The sequence below is a fragment of the Mytilus trossulus genome, chromosome 10, assembly GCF_036588685.1.
Source record: "Mytilus trossulus isolate FHL-02 chromosome 10, PNRI_Mtr1.1.1.hap1, whole genome shotgun sequence".
In the NCBI taxonomy this organism is placed as follows: Eukaryota; Metazoa; Mollusca; class Bivalvia; order Mytilida; family Mytilidae; genus Mytilus; species Mytilus trossulus.
Genome location: NC_086382.1, coordinates 76,283,175 through 76,309,874, shown reverse-complemented (window position 1 = coordinate 76,309,874; position 26,700 = coordinate 76,283,175). Strand labels below are relative to the sequence as shown.

At 32.2% G+C, this 26,700-nt stretch overlaps 1 protein-coding gene across 1 annotated transcript in view; it reads right to left on the bottom strand.

The window, feature by feature from the left end:
• The window catches only part of LOC134688187 (uncharacterized), a 297,010-nt gene that overhangs the window by 256,756 nt on the left and 13,554 nt on the right, over window positions 1-26,700 (bottom strand). The window contains exon 6 of the mRNA XM_063548658.1: window positions 22,622-22,690. Within this exon, the coding sequence (XP_063404728.1) occupies window positions 22,622-22,690 (69 nt within the window). The remainder of the gene's footprint in view (window positions 1-22,621; window positions 22,691-26,700) is intronic.

The window sequence follows — 26,700 nt, the reverse complement described above, 5'->3', positions numbered from 1 at the left end:
GTTTACGGTAAATGTTCATTTTGATCACAGATTTAGGCAAACATTTTCCATGTTCACACATTATTAAACAGTCCGGATTGTACTTCGTCAAAATTATCTCGTTACGCCAGTTTAATTTTAAAATCGTTAAAATGGAAGCCATTGTAGGGATGACACGTTGCCAATTTAGCTCTTGACAAATGTATCTACTATCTCGTGAGCATCAGTTAATGTACTCGTTCGCTATGCTCGTGTCTGTTGTGACGTTTTTGATTTTAACGAACGCAATCTATGTATTACTGGTATAATATTCAACCAGGATTATAAATTACTTAAAACCTTTACTAAATTTTTCCATAGATACAAAGATTTGGTTTTGAAGTTTGGTTATACCTGTAGAAAACTGATTTTAAACGGGATAGCACATCCTCATTTTTACGGAAATCTTGTTAACTGTGCCCAGAAATTTAGAAATGATTCTTGTTAACTTTTCACTCCATTAAATAAACTTATTCTAAAAGGTTACAAATTCAACCCTATTATAAGATCATTGAATATTGTTTTCATTGGTATAAATATTGATTTTGTTATCATTAAATTAAAAGCAAACTAATTATTACAAGTATGTTATATACATATACACATTCATGGATCTACAATCTGTCGATACCTGTAACTTGGCATTGCACAAGGTCATATTTTTCTCTGACTGTTTATGACGTCTTTACACTTAATCCATTGGATATTGGATGTGTACGGATTGATAGTTAAGTCTAGATGCATGATTATTTTTTTCATTATTTGTAAGAGGCTTTCAGCTAGCCGTCAGATAACTACGACTACTCTCACAATCTGTTGTTAGTGTCTTTTTGTTGTCGGGATGTACAAGTACCCTGCCACATCCACTTGGCTGATAGACTAAGCCTTCTTCAACTGATTTTTATAGCTCGTTCTTATATTTTACTGTTATACCACTGTTCCAGGTTAGGGGAGGGTTGGGATCCTGCTAACATGATTAACCCCGCCACATTATTTATGTATGTGCCTGTCCCAAGTTATGAGCCTGTAATTCAGTAGTTGTCGTTTGTTTAATAGTTACATATTTGACTTTGTTAAAAAAAAATAATATTTAAATAAGGCCGTTATTTTTCTCGTTTGCGTTGTTTTACATTGTCATATCGGGGCCTTTTATAGCTGACTATGCGGTGTGGGATTTGCTCATTGTTGAAGGCCGTATGTGGACCTATAGTTGTTAAAATGTCTGTGTCATTTTGGTCTCTTGTGGACAGTTGTCTCATTGGCAATCATACCACATCTTCTTTTTTATATTGTCTGCATTCAGTCACCTTAAAACTATTGTCTGATCGGTTGTCATGTGGAATTTCTGAAAATTCGTAAACTTTAAAAAAAAAAAACAACTCTAATTCATTATTTCGTGGAAGGGCAGACTAAAAAATGTTAGTAGATGAAGATTCAAATCAGTCGTCAAGTACTTTTAGTAAAAATTTGCTATTCGAACACACGTAGTCTGTTTTTGGGATTCATTAAAAATGTATTTCAATTGACCAATATATTTCAATTTTTAGTACTGTGGATATTTTAAGTTATAAAATCCCCTTTTTGCTTTGATATATAAAAATGAAACGCCCTTATCAAAAAGGTGCACTCGATTTACTTTTTTCGATGCAATTGTTGTCCATATTTTGGAATTTTTTCTTGGGTATCAAAATGGAAGGCCAGAAACGAAAATTAATGATTAAATAGATTGATATGTTCTCCGTCCGTGGTTATTTCTTTTTTTTTCAAAATGGAGTTTATGCATTTTTTAGATCCAACTAAATAGACACCCATGTCGTCGACTTTACATCGGATTATTCTGCTTAACTATGTATTAGATAAATTGTAAACTTATACAAGTGATATTTTTTTGATAGAATACTTTGTTATTCAGCCGAAAACGGTAATTTTATTTGTTTCTATTAAAAAAAATTCTTTAACTTCTTAATACAGTGAGCAATATTCGCCTTCTCTAACAAAGAGCGTCGATTCTTTTGTTCTGTTTCCGCCTGTAAAGGAAACTATGATGTTGAAATTACGTTCGTTTTCAAGTAAAAATATGCTTTTGGTCACGGTATTTTGTTTTTCTGTGAATCCTGTGAAAAAAACCGTTACTAAGAGCACGGGAAACTAGACATTCTGTAAATAGCAATAAGTTATTGGCAACGGGAAATATATATATAGACACTACTTTCTTCCCATTGCCAATATTTTATTACTTTTGACAGAACGTCTAGTGCATGTGCTAAGAGTGTTAAATAAAGATATAGTTGATACTATTATTTAGTATGTTTGTAAAATAAGGAGGCATTATATTCTTAATATCGTGGACATGTGGTTGTCCCGAATAGTATACCAATATTTATATAAATGATCATGAAAAATTGCAAACTTACCTTATGTTGAAAAATTATTTTGATCACAAATGTTGTTAACACGTTTGTCGTTATCTTTACAAAACTTTTTTGAACAAATATTTCGTTAGCAGAGAGTTATTACAAAATCTGTTACTATGATCATAATAATATTTTTTACAGTTACGATTATCTTTCAAGTTATTTGTCCACAAGTTACGACCATCTTGTTTTAGATGGTCTTCCGTTAATTTTCAACGACAATTATGTCGGTAACCTGGTCACATATGATATTATGAACACAACTTAGCGGCCGAGTAATTCTTTAAAACAACGCGTGTACACGGAGAAATTACAAAAATACGAGTTTACCTGTTTTGGTTTCCGCGATGTTGGGATCACCGTAAAATATCTTCAATAATCGGTGACAAACGTTTTTTGACGTTACCAATTGCAACGCAATATCGTGCGTAACGTCTCAACAAAATCTTCACTAAAACTGTATCTTAAATCCCTCTGTTCAAATATGCTGAATGCATTGTACTTACATGTAGGATGAGACTGTAATCAATCGGTTTTCTTTTATCGAAGTGTTTGAACCAAGCACTCTGAAATTTGACAGAGGAAACACAATAAGCCGTTTACGTATCATCTGATGTTCATTATAAATGATACCTAAGTGTGCACTGCATATGCGGTATTAGATAATTAGCTTTACAGTTACATTTTCAGATGTATTCTTTTAAATAGTTTAGTGAACTTATTTTATCACCTATTCCCTAACATTTTACCTGTGGTGAACAATGAAACTTTTATTTCTGATAGATATCCTACTTAAAAGAAAACAATTCTCCAAATTCCTGAAAATAAGTTTACAATTTTGGGATGTACTTTAAGAAAAAGTTGAGGAAATGATGCTTTGTACATTTATTGGTGGTCAAGTTTTTTTTGTTTTTTTTTTATTTCGGGCGCAAAAAAAATATTAATAGATCCAAGATTTCGGGTGATCCTAAGGTTGATCTTGGATCTATTACAAAAGTTGTAAACTATTTTTACAATTTTCAAATTCATAGAACCAGGTTTTATCCACCGTTTTCTACATTTGAAAATGCCTGTACCAAGTTAGGAATATGACAGTTCTTGTCCATTCGTTTTTGATGCGTTTTGTTATTTGATTTTGCCATGTGATTATGGAGTTTCCTAATTGATTTTCCTCTGAGTTCAGTTTTTTTGTGATTTTACTTTTTTCTTGAATAGTGTGTATGTCCATGGGATAAATAATATCCAGCTTCCCTTGTTTTTGGCAAAAGTTGTGATCTGCTTGAAACTTTGATGAAGAGTATAGTAATTTATCATTTTTTTGGGAAAATTAAACGAGACAAATTCGTTTTAGTTAAGGTGGTAGGTACCTCAACATCAATATGCACCATTTTGCGGAAGTCATTAGTGAATTCTTAGGAGCGAGAGGTGTGGTATTTTTTTTTTTTTGGGGGGGGGGGGGGGTGTAAGGGTGTGATAAAAACTGACAACAATAATCAGGTTCAAGACAGGATTATAAAAGTGAAACAAAAATCTAAAGTTTAAAATATTGTATAGACACGTTTTTGAGGCTTTTTGAAAAATAAACTTAACTTAACACTCAAATTTTCCAAAGCTTATTCATTTGCCGAATGTCGATGTTATTAATATAATGTTTTATTTTGAAATATCATATTGACCACTCATTGATTTCTTTTAAATTGGAACTTTTAATTAAAGCAACAGTAGTTTTAACTCTCTTAATCCAATTTAAAAGTCAAAACAAGGAAGCAATCTTAACTGAGGGAACGCATGAACTTCAATATGAGCGAGACTGTGTGTATTTTCAGAGTAAGCGTTCACAGCAATGCATGCATCATTATTGGAATTCACACACAGTCAAAATGTCAGGAAAATGACGTTATTGTTAATATTACTGATCAGACGACTATAATGTTATATAAAAATCCAAGAAAAAGAAACCCTGTCGTTAGTAGGTTGCATCACCGAAACATTGTATCATCCAATCTCTGTTATGGTGAACGTAAAGTATAGTGTGTATAGATTTCACACGTCCATCCTGACAGCTATGTTGAAGCAAACTATGAATACGTCATTCCTTATATAGAATTCAAATAATATGCTTACAATATTTTGAAGTGAACATTCATGAAGGCATTCTTCTGTATAACTGTGTTGTTGTTTCCTGCTAGATATAGTTCTAGTGGTCTGGAAAATATTAGAGTAAGTTTGAACTTAAATAACATTTTTACATGTAGACATTATCAGTTACAAACTGTTTCATACATACTAAATTGGTTACGTTAGAATACATAAGCAATGATAGAATATTACCTGCTTTCCGATCAAAAGGGACAGAAAACGCAATATTCCATTTCGAGATCGATCCTTTAGCCTTTGAGAAGTCATCTGATTATATAGTTATAAGGAGATGCGAAATGAGTCCCAATGAGATAACTCACCATCCAAGTCACAATTTGTAAAAGTAAAGCATTATATGTCTTCAACACTGACCCTTTGCTGTACATACTTTTAAAAACTATTCTCAACACAACTTTGTATCAAAAAAGAGTAAAACAAATCTTTCATTTGTTTGTTCTCTTAATTTTCAATTATTTGTGTATAAAATACTACAGCAATGTTGGTTTAATTGAAGACAACTAAATTTTTCTCCAATTTGAGGAAAAATGTTAAAGTTGAAGGTAACAATTCGAACAAATATTTGCAGATGGTCGAGGTAATGAAGTACTATAAAATGAGGCAAAACTTGTCAATAGGTCTGCAACAATAAAAAGCGGACACAGGTCTAGTCTATCATCGACGAAGTTAACTTGTGTGTTTGTGTACAATTCAATTTATTTACCTTTATTTAAGTCTGCTCCGAGTCTACATTTGTACAAGTAAGGACTAGACCTACATGTATTGTATGAGCATTTATAATTCGTTTTCTCAAGGAAATCCTTTTTACAAATTTTGGTATACACACTAAAAAACTAAAATTGCGCATTGTGAGCTATTTGAAATTTGGTAATACGAAATAAGACATTCTTTGTTAGCACATTGAAGTTGACAATTAAAACTGTAACGGTCCTGTTGATTACACCACCAAAAATAGCTTTTAAGTGCTCGACGAATATTTGCCTATGGACAATACGATAAACCTCTTTCAATTAAAATATGCATTTTGGAGATTCGAAAAGTAATATGATAGAAGCGAAAGATTCAAAGGATTATTCAAAATAATAAATGAAATAAAGACAAAAACATGTCATGGGCAAATAAGAAACAACATGATAAAACCACCATAAGATAAACAACAGTGAACAAAACATATTAATTGTAAAGACATAGTCCCTTTGTTTTTGAGAATGGGTAATATGTTGTGATTCATAGGTTCATAGTAAACTGGTTCACATAAATCTATCTCAGGCAATTGACAGCTTTCGGTGAAGTTTTTCGTGGTTTTATGATATGCGATAACGATCATAGTTCTGAAGCGATATCTTTATGATTTCAGATTCGAAGAAGTCAGTAGAGAACAATATCTGTAAAAACGGTAGATAACTCTTTCTTGTCTTTGATATTCAAGATACTGTATTGGAAACATTCTTTTTCTACTCTTAAATATCAACTCACGAAGATGTTCTTGAAAGGTTCACAAATGCTTCTGTTTCGATCTTCTTTAAAAATGGAGTAATTCCGACACTACAAAAAAAATACAATTAGAAACGACAATGACTTTTTTTTAATTTTTTTTTATAATTTTTTTTGTTTTTTACTTAAAGACAGACAACACTCATGCAGGATAACACACATGTAACAGTGGTTTGATTCCGCCAGTGTACTTTATCCGGACGATGAAAATCCCAGGTGTTTTATCCATACAAAAAAATTCATTAGGGCTTTAATCCGGGTCCACTGTAAAATGTCCACCACTCTCTATAATATTCTAAAGAGAGTGTTTTCAGCGTATATATATATAAATAGGGCTTGGTACATTTTTTGGGTTATTTGAATTAGCTTCCATAGATTATTTATGTACAAAATGGACAAAGTAAACTAAATTTTATCATCGGGATAAGGACATCATTCGTAAATATAGCTCAACATGCAGACTTCTTATACGTTCAGGTATTTTACATCAAATTTTTATGGAAATATTCTTTATAAAGCACAAAGGTGTCAGTATTCACCTCAGAAACTAACAAAACCTTTGAATAGACTTTTTAAGAAGGGATATAGCTACGATACTGTTGTCAGGTCATTAAAGATTGCATATTTTGGCGTTAATATTGATTCACTTATAGGGTCTTTGCATCGGAACTAAACACATTTATTAAAAAAAAACAGTTGTTGGCATGACACGGGTTATGTTTTTCTCATATATGTTATGATGGTATGATACTAAACCCCTAATGGGAAGGATTGTACCTGATGTGCATATGATGAAATCATAATCTTTCAGTCAGTTTAATTGAAGTCTGGAGCAGGCATGTCAGTTAACTGCTAGTAGTCTGTTGTTATTTATGTATTATAGTCATTTTGTTAAGTATAACAAGTATATATTTGTTTAGGGGCCAGCTGAAGGACGCCTCCGGGTGCGGGAATTTCTCGCTACATTGAAGACCTGTTGATGACCTTCTGCTGGTTTTTTTTCTACGGTCTGGTTGTTATCTCTTTGACACATTCCCCATTTCCATTCCCAATTTTAGTGTTATTTATCCAAGAAATGTTCAGATAAAGTTTTGAACCCGGAATGATAGCATTAGTTAGTTTGTACCGGGATATAAATCCAGAAAAGGGCTTCGCATGGACTAATTAAACGTGTTGTTTTCAATTTTTTACACTAGTATCTAAGTACATTGATGATGTGTTTTAGTTCTGACTTAGAATAAATGATAAGATAATATTATGCTTTATTTACGGATTAAATTTTGATAATTTTTTTAATCCAATCCATCAAATCAATTGCTTTTAAATTTGCACTAATCATATATTCTGGATTATTCAATATTTTCTGTGCATTTGCGTTTTGGTAGACTTCGATATAAAATCAAATCTTCTATGTCAATATCTATTAATCAAACTGGTTCCTTGCAAACTAGTCTATTGTTAACAAATTAATCTATATAGACAATAGAATGGTCTAATATAAACAAAACAATGATTTTAAGATCAACGCTTTCACACCATTTACAACCAATATTCTCTAGTGAAAAACAGTAACCCGAAGTAAAAAAAGGTTGGAATGAAATTACGCTTGCATGTACAGTATTAAATACGATCTTAAAGATATTATTATGTTACTTCAACTCTAAATAACAAGAAATAAATTAAAATATATAGAATTTTCGTACTAGAAATGAAATATTTAAATAAACTAGGACAGATTTTAATGGCAACCATTTTTTAATATATTCTTTTTTGGTAGGCAATACGAAATTTACCGTATGTTGTCCTATTCCTATACTGTATTTCAAATATGCAAACCTACCTTATACAGAACGTTTTTCTCCAAGCTATAAATATAACATTTTAAAATCAACATTATCTGTTGTACTTCATTTTTAGACTTATTTCTCGAATTTGACTTACACAGTCATCTCAGTACCATAATCTACGACAAACGAGGCGATTTTAATTTTGAAATTATAAATTTTTCCCACCTTAGTAGCAATATAACAACTTCACCTGCATATGGGATATATATTTCCCAACTGATTCGATATTCAAGAGCTTGCAACTCCTACCCAAACTTTGTAAAACGTCATCAGTGTCTGAGCAGAAAGTTGATGAACCAGGGGTATATCAAAGAACGTCTCGTCCTTTTTCTAAAAACGTTCACCGGAAGGTTCCAAGACCTTGTTGATAAACATTCCGTATAAACTTAACAAATAATACATGATGGTCTTGATGTATAAATTCTGCGTACTGATGTTGTTTATCATCTTAACATCGTGTTATATTGTTCATTCATTTGTCTTTGTTCTATTGTTAATATTACTTTTACTGGTAGATTGTTTAATGTGATTTCATTTAACGTGGCTCGTCAATGTGTTTGTATGTTCTTTTCATTTTTTACTGGTGTGTTTTGTATATGCGACTTTTTGAGTTTCTTTGGTTCTTATAACGTGACTCTGTACTTTAAAAGATCCCGTCAGTATGTTAGTGTTCTATAAAATGTCATTATGATATATTTCTATTATGAATAAGATAATACGTTGAACCACAAACGTTAAAATGATTCAATCGCGTAGCTATATTTAGTGGAATGAACTATTTGTGGATTCTTATAAATTCTATAGAGCTTTAGACTGTTTTAAATCTCGGTCTTTTTCTGACATTAACTCTTACATCCTTTTGATTTTTTAACCCTGTAGGCTAACATTGCCCGTGTATAAACATTGAATGACAAAGATATATGACGTATCAAATTTTCTGACGTCAGACTCGCGAATCAATGAATGTGTTTGTAGATAGATGTTTTTGTGTTCTGTTAAATTATTCCTTTTAAAATTGTTACACAATGATGACTGCTGTACCCATATTTTGACTATTTTATTTATTATGTCTGTTTAGTTCACGCATCATTATAAATATAACGGGATTTGATGAGACTGTCAATAAAGTGAGAGGTTTAGCGATTTAAAACCACGTTTAATCCATCATTTTCTACATTTGAAAATGCCTGTACCAAGTCAGGAATTTGACAGTTCTTGTCATTTTTTTTTATGTGTTTTGTCATTTGATTTTGCCATGTGATTATGTACTTTCTGATTTGATTCTTCTCTGAGTTCAGTATTTTTGTGATTTTACTTTTCACTATATGTGTCAAAAATTTCCCCAATACCAAAAATAACATCGTTTGTCTCTATAAAGCTTAATCCACATAGATGTTCTATCAAAATAGTTTTGCTGTGTATACATTACCAAATGATATGCAATAAGCAAAAGTGCACATTTCTGTTTCTGATAAACCACATTTATAAAGAAAAGAGTTTGTGAATACAAAATTGTTATCTCTGTGTTGTTATTTTACACTTTGTACCTGTTAAAACGTTTAAACCTCTGAATATGTAAGCACCTGTCCTACGTCAGGTACCAGATGATTAGCGGTTGTCGTTTATCAATGTGGTTTATAAATGTTTCTCGTTTCTTGTTTTTTTTTTTCATTTAGAGTAGTTGGTTTCTCCGTTTGAATGGTTTTACGCTATTTTGGAGCCCTTTATAGCTTTCTATTTGTGGTTAGCCAACGCTCCGTGTGAGCACCATACTTTCACTATAATGGTGTTGGTTTTTTTTTAACAAATTGTGACTTGGATGGAGAGATGTCTCAAAGACACTCATACCACTTCTTCATATATCTATTTAACAATTTTAGTTTGTAACAATACCGGAAAAAATGTTTCAACGCCAAATATCTGTTTTGACAAATATTGCTTTTTTTAGTAATGTTCGAAGCCTGCATTTTTGAAAATCAAATACGTATTATAAGGTCAAGTCAAATGTCACTGCTTAACAAAGTTGGTGATGTCTTAGGATAAGACAACAAATTATCAATTCACTATGTTATGACGCCTAATCATTTCCATCCTTTATCTTTTTAATCCCATGTGCTGTATTAGCTTACGAAATAAAGTATAATTATGGGTTGATTTAACTTACTTAAATAGAATACAAAAATATGTCTATGTTTTTTCGCGCGTCTTTGTTAAATATTTTTTTTTTTTTGTTCTGATTGAAATTATAACACGGTTCTGACTGCTGTATCCCTATTTTGACAATTTTACCTATTATGTTTATTCTGTTCACGCATCGTTGTCATTATAATGGACAATGGTGTGACTGTCATACAAGTGAGAGGTTAAGTGCTATAAAACAAGTTCAATCGTCCAACTTTCACATAGAAAAATTTCAGTGCCGGATGGCTCTGTACTAATACATCCCGTCATTGTGTTTTTTTTATATTCTTGTGTACTTAGTATCCCTCATGATAGTGTATATAATAGTTCAGGGAAGCACTTTTTTGTAAGATGTAATTTGTTCATAATATAAGTATTCATAACTTAATTCATTTCACAAATATATTTGATACATTATTTTAATTACACATACATATCTTAATTATTTTGTTTTCTTTTTCTTTCTCTTTTTTCCCCTAAATTTTTATATATGACATAGTTTTCCGGCATCAACTCCGTTATCAGTGTGATCCGTGTTCCGTTAATAAAGGTACAGTGCTGTAAACACGTGCGCTTTCAGATATCCTTTGATATGCGTCGTCTAACTATTATTATTATCATCAGGATTTAATTATACATGTATATAATTACATTTGGTGAGTATACAAATTTTCTTTAGATATATACTGAAAGAAAACAAATTCGGTAATGAACATGTCAGTAAAGTTTTTTAACACTCATCTGAGATAATACATCATTTTCCCACAAATGTAATAAACGTACGAATACGTGTATACTGTAACGATCTCGTTTGAACTTTTGTGAATAAATATTTTAAAATCTTAGAAATACAGTATAATTCACATGTGGCGACTCATGCATGTTTGAACATACTTACAAACATAGTTTTGACATGCATGGTAGACGATCATAAATATGATCATATTTGGCTTGGTTTTTTTTTTGTTAAAGATGTTCCGTGCTTATTACAAAGATTAGTCCTGATTCATTTGTTTCTTTGTGATGAATCTATTTGTTTTTAGAACTGTCTGATTATTTTATTGTTTTTACAATTATTTATATCAATAATTTCTGAAATTTCTCTCTGAATTTTTTTTAAATGTATATTTATTTTTTTTGTCTTCTTTTTTTTTTGACAAAATGTGCTTTGTATGTATTGTTATAGTAAATATGTAATTAATATCACAGAAAGCTGTATCTTTAATTTTGTATCCTGTTACTAAATTTTCATGTCCTATAATGTCTTTGTCAATACCAAGGGATTTCCTTAATTCCATTACTGTTTTAAAAAATCATCATTAAATGAACAATTGATGAAAAAATGTTCAGTCTACTTTTTTAAACAATGCTTACATAAGTTGTCCCCACTTTTTCAAAATTCAGTTTTTTGTTTTATTCACTTTCAAACCTGAGGAAATACCAAATATTTCTTTTTTTAAATTAATCGCTAGAGATACATGTTTTGGATTGAAGAAATAGAGAAGTATCGTCAGCTAATTGGTAGATTTCAAGGTATTATTTTTACTGTCTAGTTTTATTTCTAGTCCTTTTAAATTTTTATAAGCCTTATGTTTAGTGTCCTAACTTATAAAGCTAGAACAAATAGTAACGGTGATCAATGACATTCTTGTCGGATCCCGCTAGATACCTTGAAACGGGAAAAACCCATCCATTATTAATAATGCATTCTTTAAGATCAGATTACATTGTCTGAACCAACCTTATAAAAATATTTTTAAATCCAAATTTCTTTTTTAAGTCTCAAATATAAAGTCCCATTCTAATGAGTTAAATTCTGTTGTAAAATCACCAAATAGAATTACCCCATCAATTTGAACGTTTCACTGTTGTGCTAACGTATAAGCAAGTAATTTTGCATCATAGTTTAAAAAAGTAATAGGTGTATAATTGTCTAGTGATCAGGAGTCATTTTTTTTTTATAAATTAAAGATAGTTAACCAACAAATCAGCCGAGAGTGGTACATCTTTAATACGAATTTTCACATCTGTTAAATTCTTCTTGTATTCATGCCAATGTATTTAAAGAGTATAGAGAGATGGATATGCCTAGAATTTCAAGAACATCTGAAAGGAGACATGCTTTCTTCTTTAGTGTATCGAGATAGATTCTCAATAGATCATTAATTTTATGGAGGCCTAAAACTTATCTATATGGCACGACTGCACATAAAGCTTCGCACATTTCTGCTATGGTTATAAATAATTCTAGAGGCTTCTTTGTGGAAATGACTAAATGCATCTGATACAATCCACAAACCCTGGCTTTACCGAGGACAAAGAGTAAGATTTTGAAGATTAAGAACTCTTTTAAATGCTGCGTCATACGACATCATATAGGATTCTTCTTGTGTTTCTGATTTGGTTAAGTTTACAAGGATATCCTTGTAGTTTTATGATTGCAAAGGCAATTGCACAAGTGCATAGTTATCAATGTTTGTAGTCTATCCTTATTTACATAAACTCCTTCAAATACTCAAAGAGAAAAGTTATCAAAACACTATTTTTGCTGATCTACTCACAGACCCGTTACTTTAGTCAGGGGCCGCTCTTTATATAAGGGACTGAAGAGTGCGATGTTTGTACAAGTGAGAGGTTTAGCTAGCTATAATAACTAGCAAATCAAATTAGAAAATTAGAAAAGCAAATGCCAAATGTAATAAAAATAATAATGAAAAAAAAAAGTAACAAACATCGATGCAACCATTGAACACAGATAAAAACACGTTCTGGTCTTATAGTGTTGTTCAATCGCTGTCAAACAAACATCCTTTAATAAAATTATTATAAAACAAGTACTTGCATGATTTGTAGAACTGGAATATTGACGAAAGCTTCTTTCTCTATTTCTGAGATTATGTTCCCTTGAAAACGGCTGCAAAGAAAACAATAATGGAAATTTATGTCGGGTTTTCCACAATTTTAAGAATTCATTGTGTTATAAATCAGGAACATTACAATATGCATATACGTAAGGAAATTCATGTACCAGTCAGGAAAATGACAATTGTGTTTGATGTTTTTGATGTGTTTGAGAATTTTCCTTGCGTTCGGTATGTTTGTAATTTTATATTTTTGAGAAAATGAAAGCTGATGCGTACCAAAATCATATTTTTTTTATTTATCAGAATACATTAGATGTGTTTGCTAACCTATGCTACCAGTATAAAGAACATAACAAGCTGATCGATCCACCGTCGTATTAATAGAATTTCACCGAGGCTATTAACAGTTGATTGCCGACGAGTGTTATTCAAAATGTTATATGACACGGTGCATCAGAACCTGATTCTCCAATCAGTGGAATAAGTATATTAAAAGTTAATTGTTAACCTGTGTATTCTTAGCAAAACTATAATATTCATCCAAAAGTGACATATAGCAAATTATATCAGAGGCAGGAAGCTTATTTGTCTTATTAGCAGAAAATTTCAAATCACACCAATTATGATTGTTAGCCAAAGTTATCCGTGGTATATCACAATGAACATCAAGAACTGCTTGCTTACATTTCAAAAAAAGGGCATTACCAGCCGATTGTTTTACCTTCGTTGAATAATCCAAAGAATCAAAAGCTGATTTCCAAAAAGAGAGACAACGGACACCAAATAGAATAAGTCGGAATAAGCTCACAACACTATGTGAAAAGAAGACAAGAGACTCTAAAGTGCCTGAATATCTTACCTGTAAAATTTTGCTAACGTCCTTAAACAACGATAAGTTTTTGCTTTTCAATTTATATATAATTAGTGGATTTGAATGCCATTTAAGGGTTCTTTGTATCTGTCAAATTTTCTTGAAACGCAAAATAAATGACAAACAAGGAAATAATCTACAAAATATATACGAGATACTCTGATACTTTGATTCAGCAATTTCAGTAGAAAAGATATTTTAATGTAAGTAAACTAGATGAACAACTTGTGGAACATAGTCATGAAAGGGAATTAGCACTTTAAGATGTCAATATACAATTTGATCATATAAACTTCTTTGTAGATCTTACGTATACGTTGTTTCTGATGTTTTCGGTTTATCTTTACAATAATATTCACGATAATGATTAAGAACTACACTATTTAGTGGCCGCAACCCCAAAATGGGTAGATTCATCTAAATATTTTAGGAATGATAGAACTAATTAACATTGATACTACATGCTCTAAATGCCTTAGATTTTGGGATATAAGCCAATAACTGCATTTTATCCCTTTGTTCTATCATTAGCCATATCGGTAATTGGTTTTGTCATCGTTAGCAAGACCAGGTCAAGAAAAAACGTTCTACATTTAGAACGTGTGAACACAAAGGGGAAATTCTAAAATATACTTAGATATGATATGATTGTCAATGAGACAACTATCCACAAGTTATTAAATGACACAGATATTAACAACTTTAGGTCACCTTCAATAATAAACAAAGCACATAACGCATAGTCAGCTATTACAGGCCTAGATGTGACAAACGTAAAGCAATTCAAACGAGAAAACTAACGGCCTTACTTACGTACAAAAACAAAATATGTAACACTTCAACAAATAACAACCACTGAATTACAGGCTCCTGGCTTTACACAGGCACACCAATACAGAATATTGCGAGGCTTGACATGTTCGCGGGATCCAAAAATTCCCCCTCAACTTGGACAGTGGTGTAACAGTTTACATATAGGATATTGCATATGCATATGTTTACATTATAAAAGGATAAAACAAATTTTAACAAGAATGTGTCCTAAGTACACGAATGCCCCACTCGCACTATCATTTTCTATGTTCAGTGGACCGTGAAATTGGGGTACAATATCTAATTTGGCATTAAAATTAGAACGATCATATCATAGGGAACATGTGTACCAAGTTTGAAGTCGATTGAACATCAAATTCATCAAAAACTACCTTGACCAAAAACTTTAACCTGAAGCGGGATAGACATACGAACGGACGGACAGACATTCGGACAGACAGACGGACGAACAGACGCACAGACCAGAAAACATAATGCCCATGGATGGATTTATGACAAAATTGTGTTTTTGTGCTGGGGATGTGTTTGTAGATCTCACTTTTCTAAAAATTCTTGCTGCTTAAAATAATCTCTATCATTAATGAACTTGGCCCAATAGCTTCAGTGGAAATTTCAGTGAAAATTTACAAATTTTTCAAAAACTGTTAAAAATTGACTAAAAAGGGATATAACTCCTTAGGGGGTCAATTTACCATTTTGATCATTATTTGTAGATCTTACTTTGTTGAACATTTTTGCTGTTTACAATTTATCTCTATCTATAATAATATTCAAGATAATAACCAAAAACAGCAAAATTTCCTTAAAATTATCAATTCAAGGGCAACAACCTAGCAACAGGTTGTCAGATTCATCTGAAAATTTCAGGGCTGATACATCTTGACCTGATAAACAATTAAACCCTCTATCAGATTTGCTCTAAATGCTTTGGTTATTGAGTTATAAGCCAAAAACTGCATTTTACCCCTATGTTCTATTTTTAGCCGTATCGGCCATCTTGGTTGGTTTGCCGGGTCATCGGACACATTTTTAAACTAGATACCCCAATGCTGATTGTGGCTAACTTTGGTCAAATTTGGCCCAGTAGTTTCAGAGAAGAAGATTTTTCTAAAAGTTTACAGACGACGGACGACGGACGACGACGGACGACGACGGACGACGGACGCCAAGTGATGAGAAAAGCTCACTTGGGCCTTTGGGCCCGGTGAGCTAAAAATACAAACAGACCAATAATTGTACACATGACACAACATAGAATACTAAAGTTTAAGCAACACGAACCCTACCAAAAATTTGGGGTGAATTTAGTGCTCCAGAAGGGAAAGCAGGTCTTGTTGTTCTTGTTATTGTTAATTGTAAAGTACAGATTGTAAATCATTACACGGAATGTTATACGAAAAAGCCATGCATAAAGTGCGTTAATTTGATTGGCTTATCAAGTTTCATGACACAATATAAAGGCTCTTTCATTGGCTATTCGTTAGGTTATTAATGACTTTCAAAAGATAGGCGATGTAAATTTCGTCCGTGTCAACGTGTGTGATGTCTTATTAAATAAGAATATAACAAGTACTTACATGTCAGATAAAAGGGGGAGATTGAAGAATGCATGTGTCTCTATCACTGTGATAGAGTTTCCTCGAAGATAACTGTAATAGCAATTGAACTCCATGTTATTATATTTACCCATTTCATATTTGTGTGGTTATACGTGCACACTGACAAGTATGACACAATGGGAGAAAAGGCACAAAGTGCCATTAAAGAATTTAAACGAATAAAATCAACATCTTAACCAAACGAAAAATAACGAACAAACACCTACACCATGTTACCTTTTAAACAGATATGGTTATAATCATTTCTTTCACTGGTATGTACAAGGCGGAAGTCAGTTCATGTAGGAATCGTTTTAACAGAATAATGAATTTTCGCACCGTATAAACGCCTTCCAATGTTGATAAAACTGATTTGAAATACAATTTGACAAGAGTTTCTTCAAATATGATTCATAATTTAAATATATACACGGTCTATACTGCAATTTTGTCTCAAAAGTAACATACTTTTCTGAATCACCGTATTGATTATATATATATATATATGTTTATACAAACGTGAATGTTTCCCTAAATCGACTTCATTAACAGGGAAGTTTTTTTTTTTGTTTTTTTTTCGTTTTTTCTTTTTTTGTTTAACCTCTACACAAAACACTGCAACATGCAACAGAGTTGTGATTAAAAATGGTTAAAGCCCACGAATTGATTGACCGTTATGATATGCCGGTATTTCACCTATCTACTGACATGTTTTTTGTCTTGTATCTTTATATACAATTATATTTGTCTAATTGTCATGTTGTCAAGTTTTTTTCTTATCTTATGTGTATGACCATTTTACCGAGTTTATCGTACGCTGTTCTTTTTCTGCTGCGTTTTGTTGAAAAATAAACAATGAAACACAACAACATTAACCATTAATGCGTCATGAACCCCCAATGAAATTTACTTACCCCCTACGGTCTCATAGGGGGTCACCACGTGATGGCGTTAAACAAATCACAACGTGATAATTTACCTGCGATAATTCCTCAGATTCTGATACTTACTTTTATGTTCTCTTCTTTAACAATATTTTAACCTGATTTGAACACCTGTTTACTCTCAAATTGTCTACTGCTAAATCACATAATTATAACGACTCTAGATATCAGCATTACAGTGTTAAATCTGCAAATTTCCGGGAGCAAAATTATGTTCCCGCAAATTTGTTGTTCTTCCCTTGCAGAGATTCTGTTGGGATATCAAGACAACAATGCCTGCCCTGAATCAAGCGCTCTTGACCACTCGGCCTACTAGAATAAAGAACTATTCAGCTTTTAGTCGCCTAGTGTTACCCCTTCCTTGCATTAGAATTTACATTGAAGCACAGTACATACCATCTCTGTGTCTAACCGAGCCAGGCAAAATGTTTTGAAGTCAATGGTATCTAAAATCCCGTACGGTTACGATCCATCAACAGACTCAGCATAGGAAAGTTTCTGTTTATTTAATTGTTATTTTTATGAGGGGGCAATGGGTTTAGCTGTTATGCTGTTATGGGGCATTTTAATTCTTTGTTATCTGTTATTCTGAAAATATATTTGCTGTTAGCTGTTATTGTCTTATTCTTTGTTAGCTGTTATTGGGCTTTTAGTTTTTTTGTTATCTGTTATTGTGATAATGTATTTGCTGTTAACTGTTATTGAAAATTGGAATGTTAGCATTTTTGACAGCCACATTTTCCGTAGAAATTGAAGATCTTTCATTGGAAATTGGGGTCTACCACTACTAATATGTTGGTCCCGTATTCGGAGAAGGATTCCATTAACATATGCCCATCACAGAAGTGAGGTCCAGGACAATTCCAGTATATCTTATGATTATCATTTGTAATACATTCCATTTTGTTTTTTGGAACATTTATTTAGAAGTATCTTATTTTTTTGTATGAGGATAATGTTCCTTGTTTCCAGTACGAACATACTTAATTAGAACAATTTTTAATATGACAAAAAGGAAAACATATCGCTAGGAATATATGACAAGGATCTCAATTTAGGATTAGGTCCTTACAACCAGTTAACCTTATATTATATGGTTCATAGACTGGGCTCTTTTCAAAGCAGATCCAAATACATTGTACAATGAAAGTTCCCACCATGTACTGGGTTCCGAAGCTGCACATTACTCATTACAAACAAAGATTTATTTCGTCGTCAAGCCATTGTCCCCCTACTAAACTAAGTATACTACTCACAAGTAGACTTGGTACAAAAAAAAATTCAAATCAGGCCTTTGAAAATAGTGGAATAAAGTACATTTGGAGTGTCAAAAAAAAAATCGAAAGGGCGCTTACGACAATAGATATAAATAATTCAGCAAATTTTCATGAGAACTGCTGAAAACGCTTTTGTATTAATGTTCGAAAACTAGAAAATCCCCCTTTTTAATTAATAAAACCCCTTAACTCAGAAACGTAAAATCTTAAATTTATAAAAATTGAAAAAGAGCTCATGTCAATAGTTTGAAACAATTAACCAAACATTCCTTGCAAATTTGCGAAAAGATTTTTGAGATATTATAAGAAAACTGAAGAAAAAAACCACAATTTGTATTGAATCAAACCCCATTACTCAGAAACCCTAAAAAACTAAAATTTATAAAAAGCGATAGGGAGCTCACGTCAATAGACATATCAATTTCCTAAAGTTTTATGTAAATTGGTTAAAGAGTGTTTGAGTTAATGTCCGACATGTTGATGACGAACGGACAAGAATATACCAAATACATATCTAAATACATAATTCTAAAAACCATGTTCACAGAAAATGGAATTCATTACAAAGGATTATACCTGTAATAAGAAATACTGATTTGTCGAGGACCCGACTTATTTTAATATTTCATTCACTGTTATCTGTTTTTGTCCATTTCAATTCCTTGTTATCTGTTATAAGCCAAATCAATTTAATGTTTTGCTGTTATTGGGACCCCCTTGCCCCCCCTTTTATGATATCAAAGAAAATAAATACATGATAGATTAATTTTATATAACTTATAAATATCCAATTGAGGGATGTAATATGCTTTACGACAGTCTTACATTAACGGAGAAATAAGTAAAAAATCAATAACCTGACCTAAGTGAACTTTGCCTCTAATTTGTATAATATTATGGCTAAATTGCGCAAATTGTATAAAATGCAATTTATTGACATGGATTGTAGGACTTGTCACTTTGAGTACCACAGTACTTGTAAGTATGTGCATGGAACGCAAGAAATGGTTCCGGTTCAATGGTACCAAGTCAAGAATATGGTAATTGTTATCTAATATATATAAAAGAAGATGTGGTATAATTGCCAATGAAACAACTGTCCACAAGAGACCAAAATGAAACAGACATTAACAACTATAGGTCACCGTATGGCTTTCAACAATGTTGCACTTCAGTGTTTCTGTGGTGTCATTGTTGTCCTCTTATAGTTGAAGTTTGTAAACCGGATTTGTTTTATCTCAATCGATTTATAACTTTTAAATAGCGATACACTATTTTTGACAATATTCGTGTCCAATGGAAGGGCCCGGATTTTGTCAATGTTGTTTACTACACATTGATCTGGTTTTGTCTTTGTATTTGATCCGTTTTGAAATCACAAATGTACGAACAGCGACCTTATTACGGATTTAATTAATGTCCATTGAAAGACATTTAATACATATGTTATTGTAAACTTCTCGAGTTTACTAGTACTTGTTTAGACATACTTATCAAATGATTATTTCTGTGACAGCATTATACGCTTCTTCACGATAGATATCTAACTAATCTGTTATCAATTCAATATGTATGTCTAATGAATTATGTTTTGTATGACAACTCAAAGATTTTTTTGACGTGGAAAAGGTGGCCAAGTGGCCTAAAGCACTGGACACAGTGCAGAAGGTGTTGTCAATATATGCCAATAGCATGAGTTCGAATCCCAGTGAGGGAAGAACAAATATTTGCTTTTGATAGTTTGCAGAGTTAACATTGTGCTTATATTTAGAATAATTATGAATACAATAAAGGCAATAGTATTATACTTGTGTTCAAAAGTCATAAAGCAATTGAGAAAATAAACAAACTTGGGTTATCAATTTAGACTTGTTTATATACGAGTCTAAATTGAAAACTACGTTCAAACCTATGATTGCGTTGGATAAAAGCCGCAATTTGTATACGTGTGCATGTAAAACAAATTTCGTTGTAGAAGGGTCTAAATACAGCACAAACATTTTCCAAAAGACCAAAAAAGTGAATAAGCATATTTAAACAAAACGCATTTGACTAACAGGTTAAACAACTGATGTTCTTTAACCCTGCTGACTGCCATTGGCGATTGTCAAATAAAATTGATGAGAAGATGTAACAAAATGGATCTTAATATGAATTTAATACTAAACAGAAAACAATTAACTTGTGGCCACGATGTTATGTCAGAAACATAAGGTGTCAATATTTTTTTTGTACACCAGATCCGGATTTCGACAATAAATGTCTCTTCAGTGATGTTAGGGATCGAAATGGTATTTGGGAGGCCTATAAAAAGTACCCTAATTTTTAGAAAATATATATATATATCAATTCGTCTGAACATCAACCTAACAATGTTAGATCTGTAAATTTGCTTTCGCAATTTTTTTGTTCTTCCCTCGCCGGGATTCGAACCCATGCTACTGAGATATCGTGACACCACAATCGCCTGCACTGTAGCCGTCCCGCTAGACCACACAACCACCTGGGCTTCACAAAATATAAAGCTTTCGATGGTCTTGTGTTACCTTTCCTCGTCAGTTTTTATCTAGCGTCGTACTACAGTACATGATATATAAGGCATGGAGATGTTATAGTAAAGGATCCTACAAATTAATGCAAGATACAGTCACAGAAAATAATTATATTTATAAGTACGTCTGAGTCAGCAACAACTCTACAACAGATTTGTCCATCGGATCACCAGCAAAGATGGTGATACATGGCTGTGTACATTATGTATATACAACTCGTCTTAACATCAACCCAACAATGTTAGATCTGTAAATTTGCTTTCGCTAATTTTTTTGTTCTTCCCTCGCCGGGATTCAAACCCATTCTACTGAGATATCGTGACACCAAATCGTCTGCACTGTAGCCGTCCCGCTAGACCACACGACCACATGGGCTTCAAAAATGAAGCATTGAAACATTGTTGGGTTGATGTTTAGACGAACTGTATATATATGTATATATATATCAGTCTAAAGATTTGCACAACGGTACTGATATAAGGTGTTATAAAACGAAAATGTTGTTATAAAATCGTGTTGATACATAATGTACAAGGTGCATTATGTATCAGTATTGTTAAAACTTGTGACACAAGAAGAAGGCCATTTGTTGAGCCGAAATATTTGTCAACACGATTTTATAACAACATTTTCGTTTTATAACACCTTATATCAGTACCGTTGTGCAAATCTTTAGACTGATATAATTTTTTCCTTATCTGCATAGTATCGCCTATTCTAGACGATCCGGTACATAGTAAATTTGCTGGTTGGTCCTTTTTATAGACTTTTATGTATATATATATATATATATATATATATAAGTACGTCTGAGTCAGTGACAACCCTACAACAGATGTATCCATCGGATCGCCATCAATGATGGTGATACATGGCTGTGTACATAATGTATATACAACTCGTCTAAACATCAACCCAACAATGTTAGATCTGTAAATTTGCTTTCGCAAATTTTTGGTTCTTCCCTCGCCGGGATTCGAACCAGGTGGTCGTGTGGTCTAGCGGGACGGCTGCAGTGCAGGCGATTTGGTGTCACGATATCACAGTAGCATGGGTTCGAATCCCGGCGAGGGAAGAACCAAAAATTTGCGAAAGCAAATTTACAGATCTAACATTGTTGGGTTGATGTTTAGACGAGTTGTATATATATATATATATATATAGCATGGATTCGAATCCCGTCGAGGGAAGAACAAAAAATTTGCGAAAGCAAATTTACAGATCTAACATTGTTGGGTTGATGTTTAGACGAGTTGTGTTTATATATATACGGAATTACCCCGTCAAATCTTGGGGTAATCTGTGTAGAAAGACTAGAAAAAAAACACGCTTCATCGCTGGTCTGTGACTGAATCGAAGAACATACACCTATTGTTTAGAACGGCTTTTGATTATTCGTAATGTGATTTGATAAAGTCATGTTGATAATAAGGTGCACAGTTTTTTTCTTTATGTCAAGTCACAGACAACCCCATGCATTTTTCACTTTGTGGTTTGAAAAGCCAAAACCAATATGACGTTAATTAATCAGACCCAGCTGTAAATTCTGTATAGATAGCTTAATACTTACAGAGTAGTAATCGAAATGTCCCTAAACATATATGCTGTTATTCTTGACAAGTTGTTGTTATCGAGATTCCTGAAAAAGATACAATGAAGCAACGATTTGTGCGATTGTTAGTGTTTGTAAGAATTAATATCAGTGACTCTATATTAAAATCTTTATAAATTTCTAAAGTGTAAAACTATACCAAATAGAAAACTAAATCACAACAGCATTTGCCTATTTTTTCCGTTATTTTTGAAGCCAAGTTATATAAAAGTTTTTTTGGTTTTTTTTGTTGGTTAAAAACCATGCAATCAAACATTAATGGGACTGGTTTGTTATTTACATTTTCCTAATTCCTTTAGTTCTGTTCAGAACAAAATAACATGTAGCAGAACATGAATCTTTTTATCGTGTTAATTGGTACTGTTATTTGTCTTTTTCTTTTCTTTCTACTTTTACAATAATCATGATAATAGTGTATGTTTATTTTCAACATAAAAGTCCCTCTAATATCTTTCACCTCACTTTTTCTATATATCTTATCCACGTAATATTTTTACCATTATATTAACTGTCAATTTTGACAACTTTAGAAATAACTTTTCGTTTAAATTGATCCAAAAAGGTCGTAAACATGCTAACGGATACAAAATGTTATGTGTGAATCAAACGATACAATCATCCATAATATTTTCACTCAAATAACGGCTTTTATATTTTAAAAATATATCAAAGCAAAATCAATACATTGTTAACTGCGTGCATTTTTGACGCATTTAAACAGCAAAAGAATTTTCAGCATAATATACACTATTGTGTTAACATAACTCAGAATAAACAACATCTCGTCAAATCAAGGTAACAGTAGTATACCGCTGTTCGAAATTCATAAATCGATTGAGAAAAAGACAAATCCGGGCTACAAACTAAAACTGAGCGAAAAACATCAAATATAAGAGGAGAACTACGAAACAACAGAAACACAACATTAAACGAACTATAATATAACATTGGCCATATTCCTGATGTGGTACATGACATTTTAAGAAAACAATGGTGTGTTGAACCTGGTTTTGTGGCATGCCGAACCTCCCGCTTTTATGACAATTAAGAAATAATTCATGGGGGCTTGAATATATCGTTATTTTACCACGGGTTGGCCCTTTATGACACATATTTTACCCTGAGCGATAGCGAGGGGTAAAATATCGGCATAAAGGGACAACCCGTGGTAAAATCTAGATATATTCAAGCCCCCATGAATTATTTCGATTCTAAAAGGACAAATACGGCAATTGTTTTAGATCGAAGCGCTCTAGGTGGAGGCCATTATTTGCCGTTCTCATAAATTAACGCACTTTTAGATTGGCATAAAAAAACGGAGCAAACAGAAAAAGTGACATGCTCAAACTATTCACAAAACTTATTTAGATAGATTTGGATGAATTTTAATGATAATTAACTTATATGTCTTCTATGTATAAAAAAATGGGCTTATACCACATTTTAGCATCGTTTGTTGACGTTTCTTTGTTGTGATGATTTTCGGTATCAGAAGCGTGTATTTTCCCGTAAAATGCTTAAATTATAACGTCATCATTCTATGACGTCGGGTACTTCATTCATGAAAAAAACATATGAAGTGGGAGTACGATCGGAACAGCCAATGCAATATATTCATATTTTACCACGGGTGTGTACTCAAAGCGTTTGAAGGACGTCATGTTAGAATGCTAAATATAACATTGAAATGACAACATTACATGACAGAACTACAATACAAATAAATGGGAGAACATTAAGAATAGAGAAACACACGAATAATAGCTAACAAAAAGTACCAGGTTTAAAATTTTAATACACCAGACGCACGATTTGTCCACACAAGACCAGTGACTCTCTGATGAAAAAAATTCGAAAGCCAAAACAAGTTGAAGAGAATGGAGGACCAAAAGTTCCAAAAAGTTGTGCCTATTACGGCTTGGGATTTCCGCCTGGGATAAGAACATCACAACATGACTATATAATAGATATATATGATAAAACCGAAGTGGTGACTAACTACAGAATAAAAACGGATACATAAATCAATCTTAACTAGCACTTTAAAATTCACAGCCGAGTAAGCCAAAGCAATAAACGCACAAAGTGACGTCACATTTGAATTTCTAAATATTTCCCAAAAATTGGATGCACACACATTAATAAAAGAAATGAAGCCAGCCTCCAGGTTCCTTAAAATGGAAAAATGTACTAACATTAGATTATTTAATCCCAATTAAATGAATGCTTAAAAATTTGTATTTGTATTTGTAAGAAAACAGATTTAAAATATTTAAATAGAAATTGTTGCATCCTATCGTTCCTTGTAAACAACTGCCTTTTCAATGAAAGATAAAAGAAGACAGTAAATGCGACTGATGTTATGAAACAGAAGATTATAAAAACAAATACTGGATATGTCAGTATTTTAATAAAATTGAGAATGGAAATGGGGAATGTGCTAAAGAGACAACAACCCTAAACAAATATATACAAGTTCAGTGATAATGAACGCTGTTTGTGAACAGTGAAAATCAAAAAGCAGGATATAAAATATGTGACATCAATTCTTATGATATAAATCTTTACATTTTCCGCCACAAGTGCATTCACATTTCAAATTATAAAAACTACAACTCTTGATGTATATGCTCTGTTAAAAAAAGAACTTTTGACTTTCAGGTGGTAAACATGGTAAAATTTTGAAAAAAATAAGCTTGTACACATACTTATTATTTTATGCATATATGTTATTCAGCAAAACATGTGTCTTATCGCTACTTTATCATTATACTACGTGTTTTGGGTTTTGTCATGATCATGATATGTGATAAAACATCAAACCCCTGTCATCCTGAAAGCATCATTTCTTGATTTAAATCTCATACTCAAAATTAACTTAATTCATATAAATACTTCAATTCGCAACCATGTATGTATACCTACATAAGAAATAGGTACAGACAGCTTCGTCAATCAACTTGCCTCCATCGTGTTATCATTAATGAACATGGTTCAAATTTACCTATACTCGGTGTTGTGTTAGTGTAACTCACACGAAAACTAAACACAATTACGTTCCCATTGATAAAACTCAATGTTTACAAGTACATGTAGTTTAAATCATGTTTTGTCTACATGTAGTCGATATTTAATGTAGACCTTGTGTAGGTTAAGTGTATACATGTACAAAACTAGGCATTTAAAACATAAGCTTTACCATGTATGTTCAAGGAAGAAACAATTTTTGAATAAAATTGATATTTATAACAATTATCAATAAAGTGTTTTACAGAAATATTTGTCTAAACTTGATATATATTTGTTATTAAGTTGTTTTTACGTAGCTTTATACCCTTTATCAAGACTCAGAGCGTCATCATTGCCGAACACATAATTCATTTGAAAAGGTCTTCCCGAATCGTCTGGACGTACACTGAAATATTTGCCACTGGTCTTTACTAAAATATCGATTCACTCATACCCTCATTATATATAGTGTGAGGTAAATGCATTGCTTGTCTTGCAACTGAGATCCGTTAAAATACACTTAAAAACGAAAAAATAAAACATTACCCCTCACTTTGTCAAATGATCCTTGGAGAAGAAATACCATTTCGAAACAAACAGAAAAGATAGAAATGTAGTGATCCTTAACTTCGATATCCCTTTTCTTCGTCTGTAAGCGCGCTGCTGCAGCCTACGTTTTCTAATGCGTAGTCGAGACGTCTTTAAATTAGTATCTTTAAACTAGTGCAAATCATCAAAATCGCTGATATGAAAGAGCAACCACTTAACTTGAAAGGGGGATAGGGTATTTTTTCTGTGTCAGATTTTTGTTCTCGCGCGAAAGTAGTTATTCAGTTTTTGTCGATGCTAGATAAAGCAATCAAATAATTTTTTTCTCCAATATTTAATATTATAAGGTATACGGAAACTCTAGATTCAGAATATTTTTTTTGTATCATCTGTAAGACCAGAAAATATTTTTTTTTTATCAAATTGGGGATCAGAATAATTTTCAAGGAAAAATCCATCCCCAATTTTAAAGTCAAATG